The 18,668-nt window shown below is 35.9% G+C and overlaps 1 protein-coding gene across 6 annotated transcripts in view; it reads right to left on the reverse strand.

The window, feature by feature from the left end:
- EFR3A (EFR3 homolog A) overlaps window positions 1-18,668 on the reverse strand; it is an 82,246-nt gene that overhangs the window by 14,423 nt on the left and 49,155 nt on the right. For 5 of the 6 annotated variants that reach the window (XM_081070101.1, XM_081070102.1, XM_081070103.1 and 2 more), the window contains 11 exons: window positions 18,392-18,527; window positions 16,558-16,725; window positions 13,525-13,639; window positions 12,474-12,525; window positions 10,470-10,642; window positions 9,926-10,001; window positions 9,102-9,263; window positions 8,332-8,463; window positions 7,126-7,193; window positions 6,046-6,173; window positions 1,030-1,121 (listed from right to left, as the gene is read on the reverse strand). In XM_081070101.1, coding sequence (XP_080926227.1) covers window positions 1,030-1,121; window positions 6,046-6,173; window positions 7,126-7,193; window positions 8,332-8,463; window positions 9,102-9,263; window positions 9,926-10,001; window positions 10,470-10,642; window positions 12,474-12,525; window positions 13,525-13,639; window positions 16,558-16,725; window positions 18,392-18,527 — 1,302 coding nt within the window. Of the gene's footprint in view, window positions 1-1,029; window positions 1,122-4,813; window positions 4,865-6,045; window positions 6,174-7,125; window positions 7,194-8,331; window positions 8,464-9,101; window positions 9,264-9,925; window positions 10,002-10,469; window positions 10,643-12,473; window positions 12,526-13,524; window positions 13,640-16,557; window positions 16,726-18,391; window positions 18,528-18,668 lie in introns of all 6 variants that reach the window. The other variant, XM_081070106.1, reaches the window with a different exon arrangement.

Genomic DNA, 18,668 nt, shown 5'->3' on the forward strand with positions numbered 1-18,668 from the left:
AAGCACGGAAGATACTATAAGTTAGTCGATGTACCCTGGCCACCAAACAATTTTAATTCCTGAAGACAAATTAACTGAGCAGAATTGGAAGGGAGGAGGAGTGAGGAGGCTGAGAAAGCATGAAGTCAGACAACTTCCTTCCTCTTTACTTAGGTAGATATTCTTTTAATCATTTATATCGTACCAAATGAGAACAATACCTCGGAAGGCAAACAATGAATAAATCACAAGGAGGAGGCTGACTGACATGTTGGTATTTCGGCATTTTTACTTGACTATCAAAAAATTCTCTGGTGATTTGTGTGGAGTGAGTCCTAGAGAGAACGGGCTGCTTTTTCTTCCTATAACTCAGGAGGGTACACTCTTGTGCTCTATTGAAATAAGAGGAGAGCATTAAATCTATGATGTTTCAAATAAATCGCAGTCCTTAAAGAGTACACAGGTGGTAGACACAGCTGAACCTGCATTAAATTCATTATATTTACTACCTAAAATGATTTTAAAAAAAAAGTTTTCCCTCACAGATGAAGTTTAGAAACTTTCTAAAAGTTGTGAGCATTTGCCTTCACATTACAGTATATAATTCTATTTATTCTCAAAATTTATGTTTCATAAATCTTTAAAAATAAGATCTCGAAATCCTGTGAATTTAGTAACAGGCCTTATGTACATTTCATACACAAAAATCTTATTTGAATATGTTTTACGTTTCCTTTTACACTTGATCTTAGCCAAAAGGCCGAGAAGCGATTACGTTTCCTTTTATTACACTAAATTACAATGTGAAATCTAATGATAGCATCACACATGTTAAATTTATCTGTCTTTATAGATAGCTGACAAGCGTTCAGTAAAATAAATTATAAGTAAGTTCAAGACTAAATCAGATAATTTCTATGAACAATTCTGTTGACTTGGGGAAATTTACAGTTGCATTTGCTCCTATTTGAAACTGTGGAGCGGCAAGAATTCTGTTAAATTGCTGTTTATCTCAAGACGGAGCACTGCCATAAATGTGCAGCAACTTACCACATCATCGGAAGGAACGCTGTTGGATAAAATGTCCACCTGGATGGATACGGTGTCCACAATACTTTTTCTTCTAGAAAGCCGATCTTCATCTAAAATAAATTTTTTTCTCCATTACATGCTAGTTGGAAATGATGTCATTTATGTATATTTCAGATTTCAAAAAATGTGAGAAAATTACAACAATTTGTCCTTTTTAGCTCTTTCTAAATACACAAAGCACTGCGTTCTCAGATTTCTAAATTTCGTGAAGCAGTCACTTCATAATCTGGCAACACTCCCTCTTTCTAATCCCATTGTGTACATCCTGGGATTTTATTCTACCGCAGGGTAAAGAATGAAGACCCAGAAGGCGGCCAGCATAAAGGAACCGGTTTCTCTCTTAGTGAGTCCTCCCCCACTCTCAGGTAGCCTTAGGGGTGGTGACGGATGCTGTAAACTGTACTTGGTAGTTTACCCTCTTTCTGGGCACATAGGACAGCAAATCCTGGCCTCTCTGTGAGTAAGAGGGACTATGTGGCCAATAAAGAATGAGCAATGTTCCACAGAGGGGCTGTTCCATCAGTTTGGATTCCAGATATGGATGATACAAGTTCTGCCCAGTTAGTCTGAGCACCAAATAAGCCTTTCCTGTTTTAGGCCACCGAGAACCTGGGCTGGTGAGCACAACATAACTCAGCCAGCGTTTCTAAGCTCGGGCACCACTGACATTTCGGGCCAGATAATGCTTATTGCGGGGAGCCGTTCCGTGCATTGCAGGATGTTTAGCAGCACCCCTAGCTTCTACCCAGTAATGCAGTAGGCCTAGCCCACCTCTGCCTGCCCCAGGGATGGATGGTAAGTAAAAATGTCTCTGGGACTGACAAATGTTCCCTGGGATGGGCAAAACCACCCTTGGCTGAGAACCACAGACCCAGCCCATCCTGACTGGTGGGGGGGGGGGCCTTCCTACAATTTTCCCTCCATGCCACCATCGTGTTATAAGCTTCTTACCACACTAACCAGCCACATCATGCCCCACAAGCCTACCTACTGCTTCATGAACTGGAAAGGCATTCTGGGTTCTCGAGTCAGGTCTCGACAGCAGTGACTTCAACTGCTCCCTAATTTATGTAGTGTTCAAGTCAAGTGTACCTGTTCTCCAATCTCTGCGCATGCTCTGGCATACCTGCCTTCCACGCATTTCTACAGAAACCCCTACTGGAAACACCTTACGACCTGCCCTTCGTTACGTCCTCCCCACTATACATAGTCTTATCTTTCGAAGACTGGTTGAATATCATATCACTTCCTTAAAAATCTTAATATTACTCCAATTATTTCTACTTATCCATTTTTCTTCTAGCTACAAAAATTTACTATCAGTGATGACTGACCTTCCCTTATCGCCCTTGAAACATTACCACGCTTCACTCATTTCCTGGACCTTGTGCTACAGACACGTGAATGATGCCATATCCGCCCGAGCACAGAGCATTTCAGTGACAGAGGCTGCGCTTCGCATCTACCCTACGGAAATCACGCAGGTCCTGTGACGGCGGGTTGTACAGAACTAACCCATACTCAACTGTGACAAATCCCTACATATTGCTTTGCTATAGTTTCAGGTCGACATATTTTATCTCCTGCATGGGGATTCCTGAGCTAACCTAACACACTGTATTCTTCGTTCTCCCTTCATAATCATATGCTTTGATATAAATTACCCAACATAATGATATTAACAGACCCGCGACAAAATAGCACAGTCATCACTGCTGACTTGCTTTTACCCTCCAAACAGGCCACCTTCCAAGGTCTCATCAGAACTCTCAGCAAGGAATAAATAGCCTACTTCACAAAGAACATCACAAAAGAATCTCTAGGTTCATATACAAAGGCTGATGGGTTGCAGAAGCATCAAGTTGAAGCCTAGGATAAGAACAAAAAGGAAAAGAGACGTATGGGGCAGAAAAGGGGTCACTGAGTGGCAAAAATCAATGAGAATAGAAGGGAAGGACAGAGGAGAGAGAGAGAAGCAAGATGTGAAATTTTAAAAGGGAAGAAAATGAAATTTAATGGGAAACTCGAACACTATATTCTCAGAGCTTTTTTTCTCTTGCCCTATATAATCACCTGCTTATAGTAATAGGTGACTGCAGGAAAGCCAAGGGACAGCTATAATCAGGTCTTATAAATCTACACAAATGTCAGGTTTCTAAACTAGAGCTTATGGAAGAGAACAGCCCTATTCCCATGGGCTGTCTCCGTCTGTGCCTGGCCTGCTTTGCCAGGCCGACCGACATGCAGCGTCACTGTAGCCTGCGTGGACTGCACCGTCACCACTCAGTGTCTGATGGGCACACTCGCTGGGGAGATCCCTGCTCCCCCAGTTGGGCTGGGGAGTCCCAGCCACTACTTACTGTGCCCCCCCATGGCCCATCCCTCCTCCCCCTCAGCTTCCTATACCTGCTGTCCACAACAGTACTCCTTGGTTCTTAGTTTTGTTTTTAACTAGAACCGGAATTTCAGAAGCAACACTTAGAGATGGCTATTCCTAACCTCCTTCAATGATACTTGGCTGCCACCTGGTGTAGCTACGTACATAATGGCACTCAGATGGCTAAGATACAGAGACAACAGTCTGAGTACAAGTGTGGCACAGAACTACATCAAATTACTCTCCGTAGAATTTTCTATGGCTATGTAAAAATGAGATACAGGAACGGACTTAACTGTACATAATAAATCATAAATGTGATTAGAGCTTCTATATTAGTCAGATTCAATTAAAAAGCGAACTGGGGGCAAAATGAAATATCACAAATTATCTATCGACACAAATTTCAAAATGTCATAGTTTAATGCTGATGCTACTCATACAGATAGACATTTTTGGTCCTATAGAAAAACACAAAATTCTGTCTAGAGTTAATGCATATTTACAGAATAAAAACAAACCAAAAATCACAGTCACCATGCAATATAAAGTAATAACCAAGCTATTTCATTTCAGGCTCACTATCCTCATTTGTAAACAAAGATAATGCTACTTTCCTCACCAAATGATTTTAAGGATTAAATGAGAAAATGAATACAAAGTGCTCATTACAGGACCTGGCACACAGTTAGTGCATAATAAGTGCAGCTCCTATTCTGATGACGACGGGTATATGCATGATACACAATAAACTAAATGTTTTGCTTTTTCTTTTGACACATGGCTCTTAAATTCTTGATTTTGTAAAATGAGTATCTGATGGTTATACAAAGAAAAACTGACTACCTGACTGAGCACCCCATGAAGTGTCACAGTACCCCTACATCTTTCTGCATTAAGGCAGGACACGTGTGAATAGACTGTTCTAAACTACTGGGGTCTCTAAAATCAGAAGAACCTTATTCTGACTAAAGGATTTCTCTGCAGTTATAGAATTAAGTATTGAAATGTTCAGAATTCTTCCAGTCAGTAATCAAGAGGCATTTAGAAAGAGAACACATCTTTTTCAGGGGTGGGGGGAAATGGGGAAGAGCAAACCACCTATTTAAAAAAAAAAAAAAGAAAAGTCCCAGAATTTCCATTTAAAATTGTTAAGAGTTAAAGGAACAGGGTAAAAGGAAATAACAAGGGGTGAAAAAAAAAAAACTATAGCTATGGGAAAGGCAGAGCAAAATTACAATTGAACTTGTAAGTATATAAAATGTACAGGCACGGGCTCCATTTTCTAAAAGGCACGTTTTATTAAACTATTTTCCTAGAGGACAGGTGAGGGAAAGGGAAGGCCGAACTGACACTTGGATTTACCTTTGTACTTGTGCCTGGGTTTATGAGGTTTTTTGCCTGAAGGAAAAAGAGCTAAATCCAAATAATAAGATTAAAATAATTTAAGTCTTTTTAAAAAAAATTCTTTTAAATTACAAAGCTATACTAACACTTTATTCTTAGCACTTTTATTCCCCCAAGAATTCACGAGGAATAAAATCTTTCATAGTATGAAACTGAAAAGAAAATGTAAAAGAATTCATTAACATCTCAGACTACTGTGAACAACTATCACTGTAATATATGTACATATTTTGGATTCACATTATAAAGAAAGATAATGTGATTAATCCAGAAAACCACCCAACTGAAATCAAATAGTTCTCTTATAGAACAAAGGTGTCCCCAAAGGAAGAACTAGTTCTTCCACCAAATTTAATATTTATACAATCATCAAATGAAAATGAAGACAAAAGACAGAAATTCTTTGATTTTAGTTTTAAAAGTAAAAGTTGAATGCAAGACACCATTCAGTTGTCTTGAAACACAACAGAATTATTTCAGTCAATGAAAAGAACAGAAGGAAATATATAGTATAGAGGAAAACATATTCTTAACTTTAAAGGTTTGCAGATTTCTTTACATAGTAAACGGTCTGTACTGTTTCAAATAACAAAAGTTGCCTAATTCATTAAACTCAATAAATACAAATCACTAATTAAATAATTTTCACCAACTTCCATAACTTAAATACAATATTGGTCAATGAGAAAAGACCTCACTTTGCTTCTTTGTTTAAAATATATTATTATGATTTAGTATAACAATAATAATCGCTCAAGGACTCAATTTATTCATGATAAAATCATACACACACACAGTGACAAAAAATGTATACACGTTTAAAGAAAGGAAAAAACTGTATTAATATATACCAATAACAAAAGATGAATACAAGTCGCGTTTGACTTCTGCAATTATAAGAGGTGCTCAAAGTGGTTCCCACCAGACACTTCTGATGACGGTGTTGACCAAAGTGTTAACATCACTTAAAATGTGTATACATTTTTTTGGCATCCCCGGTATATGTCTCTTTAGAGATTTACCAACAGTTTTCAAGAGTAAAATTTTAAAATAGAAATAAACCCTCTGAAGCACTTGAAAAGCTGTGATACAATAAGTATACAAACAGAATTAATTTTCAGTGCTAATTGGGTATGGAAAATTATTGAAACAGATCACTAGAGAAAGAGCGCTAATTATCCACTGCTTACCTGTTACTTGTGGTACATACGGTACTGACAATCTCTCAACACTATAGCCACTTCCAGCTAGTGACTCTGCAATCTTGTTGGTCAAAAAGTACAAATTTTTGTCATGCTTCTCTAAAGACTTTGGAAGCCTGTCAGGTTGATCAAACAAAAGTCGTTTAGTGTGTAAATTACTGAGCAAAAATAAATTAACATGCAAGCATTCTAGATCAAAACCTAAATATTATAAACACAACTTAAATTGTAATTAGTAGTAGACACAGTATACTTTAGGGGACTAATTCGAGCTCTTTAAAAACACAAGGTATGTGGTCCCTTATATGAACCATGCTTCTGTGATTCCCCAATAATGTTTCCATGGGGAAGGCAATCTTACATCATTCTGTTGGTATTCACACATTAAATGATGACGAGGGCTACGCCCAGCTTTAACTTCCATGCTAATTAAAAATCTACTGAGAGAAGAAAATAAAAATGCAGCTGACTGATAGTTAATGAAAAACATATTAGCCGGCTAAGTGATAAGAAACACTTGCCCAATCACGTAAGGTTTCACTTCCCTTTCAAACTGCCTGATACTATCTTAGGCTGATGCTTTCAGTACTAAACCACTTTTAGAGCCCAAAAGTGTGAATAAAATATGGTTCATATATACATTTCTTGTTTGGACAGCAAGGAAAATGAAGGGTATAACATTAATTTTCCTTATATTTTTTTCTTTCATAACTTTATGAGTATTGCTATCTATTATTAAAAGTCTTAAACAGGATATTATATTCTCTTAAAGGAGTGTACATTTATATATGAGAACATGCTATATTTAAGAGATACATCTCCAAATTAAAAAAAGTAAGATAGATATGTTATTCATCAAAGATTGACTCTATGCGTCAAGAGCCTAAATTCATAATGAACAAGAACTTGTATAGCAAGGGAAAGAAGTTAAATGAATTAAATGACAGCAACACAAAGGTGATTATTATAAAACACCAGAAAATTATTCTAACAATAGTTTACTCCTTTATAATCATCACTGATTGTTTTCTGAAGTCAGTGCCCCTAAAATGTAAAGAATTAACATACATGCACTTATCTCTGAAAATATGCTCTGGCAGAAAATAAGGGGCTTCCATAGTTCGAATTTCAATAACCTGAAAAATATCCAAAAACAAAACAAAAATCAAAAACCTCACTTCTTGGGACCTTGCTATGAAAATGTGGAAAACAGAAGAAAGCAGAAACAAAACATAAACATTTGTAAGAATTACCATCACTTTATTTTAGAATTTAAGCTACGCTTACAGCCCAAAGACAGAGTTCGCTTTCACATTTATTATTTTTAAACTTCACCAGGAATCAGAATCATGACAATAAAACAACATATGTAGTGAAAAATGATGACATATTACATCTGAGTAAATCTATGACCAAAGGAGAGGGACACTTACTTTCGCAGATGCCTCTACTTGGAAGCAGTGGGCTCTCAGCACTCCCTCCTGCACTCCCCTCTGCAGCACGCAGACCAGCCTCAATGGCCTTGTGGGGTCTGAACCCTCCACTCAGCTCTGAGCTGCTTTCATAATCTGCCTATCTATTACGGCAGGCATCTAATACTCACTCCAATGCTTGTTTAGTGAATGAATGAGTTTTAGTTCTTCAAATGCACTAAAACCCTCCATTTTAGCAAAAACTGAGGGATGTGCTTCCAATTTCATAAAAATGAGGTTCTCCCTGACAAATGTCTTTAAAGAATATAAATTACAGCAGCCTTTTTCTGCCAGGTAAGTTAAAGGCTCTGAAATGCATACTAAATCATAAAAGTAACTGCTTAACGAGTTACTGCTGAAAAATCTAAATATTGTTGAATGACACAGGACAAATCTCTGAGAGGCACATTAATTATTCAACTTCTGAGATCCAGCTCAAGAAGATTGGTTTAAAACAACAACAAAACCCGCATAATTTCAGAAACGTTAGATACTAAGATTCATAATGGTTTTAAAGGGAAAAAAAATTAAATAAAAAATTCCATGAAGTATTCTAGAAGAAAACCGTGTATTCTACTCAACCAAAACATAAAAAAAAAAACTCTAACAAAACAACAGGCATCAAAGAAAATATAAACACTAGCTGTTGTTTGAGCTTTAGTTTCAATTTAGTCACTGCCTACTTTTATAGTTATCTTCATTTGATACATAAACATCAAAATTAAACTGACCATCACTGAAAGGAAACGAGCCATTTTTGTAGTACAAAACCCAGGACGAAGAGCTTTCCTGAACACCGTACCTTGGAGACATGCTGGCACAGGGCAGGGACGGCTATCATCTGACTGACAAAGTTGAGGTAGGCGGCCACCAGCGCCATGATGCCACAGCGGTGGAACATCGACAAGTGGTCCTCATTAATGATGGCACTGTCCTGTGATACAAAGTCAAGCACAGCAGACGGTCACACGCGCCACCAGTGTATTCTCTATGACTGCACTGAAAAACTACAGGTAGTCTGGAAGGCTAACAAAGTTATCGTTTTTTAATTCTGAAAGGAGAAGAAATGCCCATTTACAGGAACATTAAACCTCTCCACTCAAACAGCTCTTCCTCAGGGAAGCTTTTCTTAAAGAAAAAGAAGTATATACACATAACAAATATATAGCTCTCTGATATATGTGTATATATATATGTATATATATATGTACATGTATATATATATATTCACACTGCATACTGTCCTTTTTATTACATAACACTTAATTCCAATCAAACAACTATGTGTATGTAGTTATTATTTAACAATTATCTTGTCCACTCAGCTCAAAGTGTGGGCACAGAGTTAAGCTGTCTTTTTCATCACAGTATTGTTATGGCGTGGACGGTATTTAGCACAGTCAGCGCTCAGTCAACATTTCTTAGAAAATAAATGACTGGGATCGCTGTCTTGAGTATTTCAGACTTACACTAGACACTTCCCGTTTAAAATCCGTGTCCTTGGATAAACGGGACAACACTTTACAGATGGTGTTGGATTCACACAAAAACGTTTCCTTCAATGAAGCGTACCTGCAACGCAATGACCAGTCGAATGAGATCAATGACCACTTCTTCGTTGGCCAATTCAATAGTTATAAGAGCAAGAGAAGTATAAAGCAGCTCATAGTTTTTTTGAACATTGTCTTCCTCTTTACAGCCCAAATATATGTGTCGATAGAGTTGCTGTCCGTTCTGAAATGGGTAATGAGAGGAAAAAGATAATTTTGCTTAAAATGTAGTAAAGGCAGATTTCACACGCATATAAACCTCCTAAGAAGTGGCTATCTTCCTTATGTAACTTTCCAGAGATGAGAAATTTAAGTTAATAATCAGATGGTCAAATTGTATTCCAACTATTAACATCAACAAATACCAATATACAACTACAAACTAACATGAGAGTTGAAGAACAAACCTTACATAAAAACAGCAAGTAATAGTTCTAGTGTTAACAATGTAAATGTTTTTAGTAATAATTTGAAAAGACAAAAGCAAGTGGTAGATTGATAGGAGAAAAAATGAAAATGGATGGCAGGACAATGCGAGCCTTGGCCACGATAAAGGCCATCTGGGTGAGGGGAGACACCCTAGGGTAGTCCAGGGAAGAGCATCTGTAGGTTCTGCTATACTCTGGCATGAAGACCCCAAAGGCGAGTCTGCAGCCTACAAATAGGGGAGAGGTTACAGAAACACCCCAGGGATTGTGCTGAGGTTTTCCCCTCAACCAAACCAATCTAACTCTATTAATAAAGTCTCGCTTCACTTCAAGGTCATATATGAAAATAAAACTACCTAACAATTTAAATGGCTATCACTTATAGTATGCATTAATTTTTAGAAGAAGATAATCTTACCTTTTTCATGAAACTTGTGTCTTGTCTACAAATTTTTTCTCTTTTGATCTTTAGGTCAGCTACATCAGGTATTATTCTAGAGATAATCAATATATCATTATCTTTAATGAACAGTACATTTAGTTAGAATACCATGTCCTATGTGGCAAATCAAGTTATACTTAGGACTTTGAACTATGCAACATTCAATTCAAAGAGCATTTAAAATAAGCCTATCTGTAATGATACTACTGAATTACCAAGTTTAATTAAGAATTGCATAAAGTAATCCTGACTCTTCAAGCCATTCCCAAGTTTAAAACAAAACCAAAATAAAATTCAAGTAACTAGTGATCACTAGTAATTGAGACCTCTGAAAGTACATTAAAAGACTTCCAAACATCTTAAACTATATTAATAATTAAATTGTTTCAACGCCAGTTAAGTAAAACTATGGATGAGTAAAACCTGAAAATCCTAGATTAAAAAAAATCACAATAGTTATATACGTGAATGTAGAAATTTAAAAACGTGATCATTAAGCCTATTTCAAAATGCACATTACCGGATCCCTCGAAGCTTTGCCCGATTGTCATGGCGATCCATGAGGTTATGCATTACTTCCAAGACCAACTGTCTCAGCTCATAGTCTTCCATGAGGGACGGTGATAACAGAGGATCCAGAAAGGACGTAGGCAGTGCGGTCACAATCGTCTTCGCTTTATAGCCAGAGGTGACCTGATTATGGGGGGGGAGGGGGAACAAAAAACAAGAAACAAATAAAAACACCTTTGTCGTGAGTCCTTCTTTGGTGAAATTCTCAAACTGTTTCACAGGAACCATAAACTAAGGGAAACAGGAAGTATGGACATAAACCTGAAGGAAAAACAAAAAAGAATTTTGTAAGGTGATCAAGATTTTACTGAATTTACAAAAACATCATTCCTAAGGAGAATAAACTTCATAGTAGCACACATTTACCACGTGCCGGACACAAATCTGAGACCGAGTGTTACCTTCCCCCTCACCACGTCCCTGTGAAACAGGCATTAGTATATCCCCATTTTATAAAGAAAACTGAGGCTCAGAGAGGTTAAGAATATACGGGACAGGCAGTCAGTACTAAACAAATATAAGGAGATCAGGTGCCAGATAGTAAAGTAAGAGGTGAAAAGGTTTAATCTGAATTTGTAAACTATTCTTTTATTTTCAATTAAGTAGTTTCGGTTAATAGGAATACATTATCAGTTTGGAAAGCTGTACTTTATTAGGTAATTAGGTACTTGACCTGACATTTATGAGTGCATCCCTATATTCTACATTTAAAGCTTTTAAAGAGCGTATACTTACAAGCTATTAAACATTTTAACCATACCACACAGGCATTCCTTCAGTTGACTGGGTGGTACAATTAGGATTAGAGAAGCAAGATGATTTTTTCAGGGAATTTGTTTAACAAAAAGTTTAGGACCAAATGAAATTTCAGGTGGGTAATTTCAATTTATATTTATATTTGCAAGCACATATAGACCATCTACTTCTTATATTTGGGCACTTATTATAGGATGGAGGTGATTTATAAGTGAGCAGAGAAATCGGTGGCACAACTGCTATCCACCTAAAAATTTAAAGTATGTCTCACATCACATACAAAAATCACCTTCAGATCAAAGTTCTAAATGTAGAAAGCCAAATTTTAAAAACTTTTGTAAGAAAATATCAATAAATATGTTTACATCATCAGAAGACACAAGGAGTTCTTAAACAAGATACAAATTAAAAAAGAACAAAACACATAGGAATGGTTTGATAAATCTGGCTGTATTAGAATTTAAAATTTCTTTATGCAAGCACCACAAACAGGATTAAATATGAAATGACCTAAGATATTTCTGCACTTCTCCCTAGGTATGAAATATTTCTTTTAAAAAATGGGATCACGTACAATCAAGATTTCCAGAATAAATTCTAAAGATACTAATTTGGAAAAAACACACTCCCAACAGCGCACCTCTTCTCTGTTTTGGCGTTACGCTAGGTGTAGTTCAATCAAAGATGGATATAATTACTATAAAATAAACACAGGACCTCACATTTCAGGGAAGCTTTTCCTTTTCAGTTATTTATAGCTAAGTTATTTACCAAATAAGAAACCACTATTTGGTCAGTATGTGAAAGAAACAGTATGATAGGTAGAAAGAACACTGGATTTCCAGTCCAAGATCTATTGCTTAGCTCCGTGACCTTGGTGAACCTCGCCCACTCCTTCCGCTGAAAGTCTCTGAGCCCAGGCCTCTTCATCTATAAAGCAGCAATACTTTGTGCCCCCTGTATGTTTCATCATTATGAAGGTCAAATAAGATGACAGGAGAAGTGAGGAATAAGCAGTAATAGTATAATACAAGAACATGAAAGCATAATACTAAAGTATATAAACCAAAGGAAAAAAACTAAACATAAATAGTATCTGACTATATAAGAAAAAAAAGCTCATAACATCAGGCTGTTCTTTTACATTCTTCAGTAATTTATGGTGAAGTGTGTTCTTCACCTGTCTTAAAGGTCTTACCATAAGTAAAGATCTCAGCAGCATTATCTGAATCCGCCTGGTTCCCAAATCCCTAAAATATATAACATGCTAGTATTATCTTATTAATGTAATGAACATTTATATCACTCTCTTTACTTATCATTTACTGATCTGAAAACTCTATTCATATTGATTAATTTCATTTTCATAATAACTAAGGTCACGGCTCACTTCATACTGTAAATTTCATACAAATTAGTTATATGTAAAAAAACTGAAATTCAAACAAAAAAAATTAACAAGTTACTACTGGCTCCCAATAAAACAGACCTATGAATGTAATGACATAAAAATTAAATCATATAAATACACAACAAAACAACACAAATTAAAAGACACTATAGGTGAAGAATATATTTAACTGTAAATATAATTGATTAATATAATGCCTATTTAGGTAAAAACTGATGATTCAAAAAGAATTAGCAAATAGAAAAAGGGTTATCTACCTAATGGTTAAAGAAATATAAATCAAATAAGACTATTATTTCCTTACTAAAGTAACAAAAAACAAAACATTCACAAACTTAAGCTTTAGCATGTTGTAAAATCAAATCAAATCTATAGAATGAGGGCACAAAAACATATGATCTTTAAAATCACTTTCAGTTCTAGAATTCTAGGAATAAACCAACGTTCCTGCTACACGACATTATTACATTTTCACAGGAAACTTGAAGTTTTACCCTAAATACGTATGTACATAGACAATGCCCAGGCTAAACAAACCTCTACCTGGTTAATATAAGATATAGAAAATTAGAGAATTTAAATCATTGTCACCCCAATAAATTTTAATTAAAAAAAAGAAAGTTAGAGAATTTACGGTGTACTGAAAGCTGATTCTAAAAGCATTCAATGCTAATTTAACTGCTTAGCAATCTAATACCAGAAAAATACTGCTTTCCATAGGACCTTTATTATTAGCGATTAAAAATACAATAGAACATTTTCTAGGTTTCTTTAAAATGAAATTTGACCCAAGATTAAGTTCAACTTTACAGTTTGAAAACTTAGGAAAACTACATACCCTAGTTGACTGATATCCAAAGTATGGGTGGATGTCCCAAAAACAGGTACTTTCCCCATAATGAACATCATGATTTCTGACCTCTGATAATCTGGTAGGTTACTTCCGAAAAATCCTATGAAAATATTAAGATAAGTTTTACAAATTGAAGTTTGTTTTTCCATGTAATACAAACTTATAAAGTATTTTTAACCAAAGTTTTCAATATGTGGTAAACCAATATCTGTAAGCTACATATAACACTAATGACGTTATAATTTCATTTATCCAAAATCATTTAATCATATGCAATAGAAGATTTATACAATGGACTCAGATGAAATAATCTGAAAGTCTTTTGTATATAGTTAACAGTGACAAACCATCATCAATCTGAGTTGATGGGAGTTTTAGAAAAAGGAAAAAAAAAGAAACCTTTTGGTAGTATTTCTGATGATACTCTTATACGCACATAGTGAGCCTAAATTCTTACTCTGGTAAGGGAGTCAGTAATGAGACCACATTTTGGTAAAGAAGTCAATAATTAGGTCACTCCTTTGGTTTCCTAGGATTGTTAAATGTTTTAGAATGTCATTGTAGTTCATTCAACATGCATAATTCAACTGATGTTAAAAAAGAAAAACTTATTTGTCATTTTTCTCGTGCAATCTTGGGTTTTGTGGATATTTTAAATTTATCTGCTGTAGTGTTTGAAGGTTTACTTCATGGTCATAAAAGATTTACATTTAATTATCACTTACTCAAACTTCACACTTTGTTGTTTCCTTGAAAGAGCAGAACAGATATCAAATCATGGTTGTTTTTGTTCATTTCTTAAAATGTAACACAATCATTACAGAAACCTTCTGACTTAATATTTAAGAATAAATTAGCTTTTCAATTTAACTCTTTAGCTTCTATTATTGGAGTTAATAATCTATTTACACAAACTCAAATTGTTCTACTCATCATTTTTTTTGGACATGGGGTTAAAAATCATTTCCCATCATCACAAACCTTAGCAATAAAAAAATCTCATGATCTTAATATGACTCAATCCACATAAAGTGTATTATTATATAGCCAGGTATTTAATATAATTATAATACAATACAATACAATACAATCTTTTATTAATCTTTTATTAACCGGGTCTTTTATTAATTTTTGTTCCAAAAGACCCATTAGAGCTGACTATCCGGCTAGGTCTTATTTTCGGGGAAAAAGGGTAACCGCCGTACAAAACCAAACACTGATTTTTCTGTTCCAAGCAAGTCAGTCATTACCACCAGTCTCCAGCATGAAGGAGCATGAGGACTGTCCTGAAAGTAACTCCTTCTCTACACCCAACCTTTGTACTTGAACTGCTGAATGAAAATGCTAACGAGCCCATCCCCAAACACACCGTGGGGAAAGATGCTGTGATTATTCTATTTTATATACTTTTAATGATTTTAAAAGAAAGAACTTGGCCAACAGCTTCCTAACTTCCAGTGAAAATGCGACAGCAGCCCTATCCCATGGCCCACCAACAGGAATAGCCATCTGACCTGATAACGACCAGATTACCGTGAATTTCTAAAAGAAAATACTGAGGATATCAGAAGTGTGATTTAAACACAAATCTTAAAAAAAAAAAAAAAAAAAAAAAATTAATGTAAACACAAATCTTACTCACTTTGCCACACTGCATTTCTTTTCTGACATTTTTAAATTTTCACGTTATTTCTGAATGTGTTGTCACAGAAACATTGCTCGAGTCTGCTGTATATGTGTATACATTTTATAATAAAATACTTAAGAAATTAAACATTCTAAAGTGAAACAGTAATACTGAATTAATGAGATGTCACCAAAGCAATTTGTATTAACTCTGTGAAAACAAGATGAGTTGATTTGATATACCATCTTAAAATATCACAGAAAATCCATCAATAATCCAAATAAATTTGAGTCATCATAAAAGCTAGTGTACTACCATACATTAATACTAATTATTTTAAGCAATAACTAGAATGTCTCGCTTTACTGAGATTCCAGGGGAATAATGAACTTTATCACATTTTGTCTTTTCAGTCACTCCCCAAATCTTGAGCACCTACTATGTGTGTTGAGTAAGACACATCTGGGACTTTGTCCTCACGAGGACAATTTCTATGCACATGATGAAGTTGTAACTGGGTAAAACAGAGGAACTGCACCAAGCAGCTCAACCAAATGCCTCCATGAGATGGTAGCCACGAAGCCCTAGCCTAGGGCCTGGTGTACCTATATGTTCAATAAATAGGTGCTCATGCATAATGCATATGTGCTTATCTATGAAATGTTAGAAATAAGATGACAAAGAGAAACTTTGTATTAAATATTCCAAAGGACTATTACAAATAAGTAGGAAAATTACCCAGATGAAAGGCATAAGCTGAGCTCCAGAAAAAATATGATATATTAACTCTATTGTTAGCAGAAACTATTAGTTACCATTAGAAGTTTGGTACAAACCTCAGGAATACAACACAAAGTTACTGTCAGATAATAGTGAATTTTTCTTTGTTAAATAAAACACATTTAGAAACACCAAAACAAAAAGAAAAACCTAGCTCTGTGTATGTAGGTATTTATATACAGGGGGTGCCAAAAAAATGTATACACATGACTTGTATTCATCTTTTGTTATTGCTACATATATTACAATTTTAATACAGTTTTATTCTTTCTTAAAACGTGTATACATTTTTTGGTGCCTTCTGTATGTATATATACACATATACATACACACATGCATGCAACACAGAAATAGAGGGAGGGAGAAAGACAGAGAAAGTAAATGATCAATAAATGGCATAAAATATTAATAGGTGAATCTGGGTGAAGGGTATACAGTGGTCTTTGCCCTGTTCCTATAGTTTTCTCTTTTCCTAATATAAAGGTTTTCAAAAGTCTAAGCCATCCTTCACCTTTGATGAATGTACTGTAAGACAAGCAAGCACCTTCTGTGAGAGCTTTTTTAACCACTGTTTTATTACATAATAGTTTTCAAAAGTGAAATGCACTCACCGATTGTTTGGATGATGGCATTCTGCACAATCTTCTCGTCGCTGTCTTTGGCACTTGTGTTTAGGTTGGCACTGCCTGCAGACCCCCCCTGTATGTCATTTGCTTCAAACTCAACACTGAGTCGCAGGTGTTTCAGCAGAGTGTTAAAGACTTCCAGCACCGTGGGCCCTGTGAACGGTCTGAGGTGAGCAGAGGCACTTTCCTAGCATGAGGGCCGCAGAACAATCCTCATCTCCCTCAACAGAGATTTCTGGGCATGTTCCAAGTAGCTGGAAATACTTAATAATTTATGAACTAGCCCGTTCATTAAAAAAGTAAATGAGAACTACCTACGAAAGAAAGTCTCCTAGTTATTCCAGCAAACATTTATTGGCATTTCTGAGTAACTCGTTGTTTGAATCTCTGGTCCAAACCGCACACGATGTGTGTGTGCATACAGATTACCAAAAACTTTCCACCTACCTAATCTTGTGACTCAGTGTATACTGGGACAATATTTCATTTGACTGTTGGGTCAGAATCCATAGAATTATCATAAGACACACATTGTAGCACAGCAAATGTATTTGCATCGTTTGAGGCTGAAGAAGAATTTCCTTCAATTATTAGACAGAAACTAGCAGATTCCAGTAAACCAAATTGCTTTGTGTTCTCTAAATTCTCTGCACATCTTTCTGTCACAGCATCTATCGCACACTATTTGAATCAGTATTTTTTTTATTTCTGCCGCCTATTCTCGATTACAACCCTTTCCCAGGACAAGCAGGCCTGTTCAAACACTTCTCGGAATGGACAGAGTCTAGCACATAGTACCTCACACATAATAGACGGTAAGTATAGCAATTCAATGTATCATCTATGTTCTATTTCATATTTCAAATTAAATAACTTTCCAATTATATCACCTTCTTCCATCTCTGAGATAAGTAATAAAAAGTCCATATCCAAAATGCCCACTTTCAATTGACATTCATTCAATGTGAGATTATTTCAGTAGCTGATATATTGCCACTTGGATTTTGAAGCAAAAAAAAACTATAACCAGATTCTCCTCCTAACTTCAGTAAGTCTGTTATGGACCCTTTCATTCTTCTAATCACATGTAGGTAAAAAAACTACGATCTCTGCTCTGTCCCTTCTCCTTATCACTGCTACAGTCAGTCTGCTGTCAAGTAACGATGACTTTGTTCCCATTTCTCCTGCAGCCATCAAACGTTAAGTCCCTTCCCTCGTGCTTACCACCTGGTATTTCCACGGTGTCCTATGTTCTGCCGCCATGTGGATCACTCTGCAGCACATCTCTAAGAAAGATCGCAGTACATCTACAGACTGCCAATCAGCTGTAAAATTACCTCCACACTCCGGCCACAACTTGAAAGCCACTTCTCTGACTTCGTCCACACTTCTACCACACACGGTAGCTGGACGTGCTACGTATTTTGCTCTTGCTGATCCATTTTCCCTCCTTTCCCTGAACCCCGATTTTCTTACATGTAATCAAGTTCACCCTTATTACTACAGTATTAAGTAGAGCTGTCTAACACCAAGTAAACTATGTGTCTTATGTCTGTATCATCCCCAATGTTTAGCATATAGTTGCTATTCAAAAATCTTTATTAGAAAAAAGGAAGAAGGGAAGAAGAGACCGAAGGAAAATGCTAACTGTACACTGAAGTCTGAGAATAATCATGTGAACCCAAAATTTCAAGAGAAATTATAGCACATTTAAAAATGTTAGAAATCCTTCCGAAGAGTTCCCATATGCTGCTACACCTACTGAACAAAACATTCAGAAATAGATTAAGGTGGTAATTTTTTTTTTTCTGGTACTCACCTATGGAACCTTTAGCAGCAATGGCGACAGCCTCTAACAGAACCTGAATAATACCTGCTCTAACCCGTGGAGAATCTTTTTTACGAGCATCAAGGTGTCCTAGAATCTCCTGGATCACATGGTGAGAATACTGAGCCTAAAACAAACAAAACAGCACAAAGAGGTATGAACAGTTATATGCATCCTAGCAGAATTCGTAAGAATGAAAAACCATGTGACACTTAAACGTCCAATTATAGGAGACTGGTACTTATGTTACAGAACAATATGTAGCCAT

Source organism: Rhinolophus hipposideros (assembly GCF_964194185.1).
Source record: "Rhinolophus hipposideros genome assembly, chromosome: 13".
In the NCBI taxonomy this organism is placed as follows: domain Eukaryota; kingdom Metazoa; phylum Chordata; class Mammalia; order Chiroptera; family Rhinolophidae; genus Rhinolophus; species Rhinolophus hipposideros.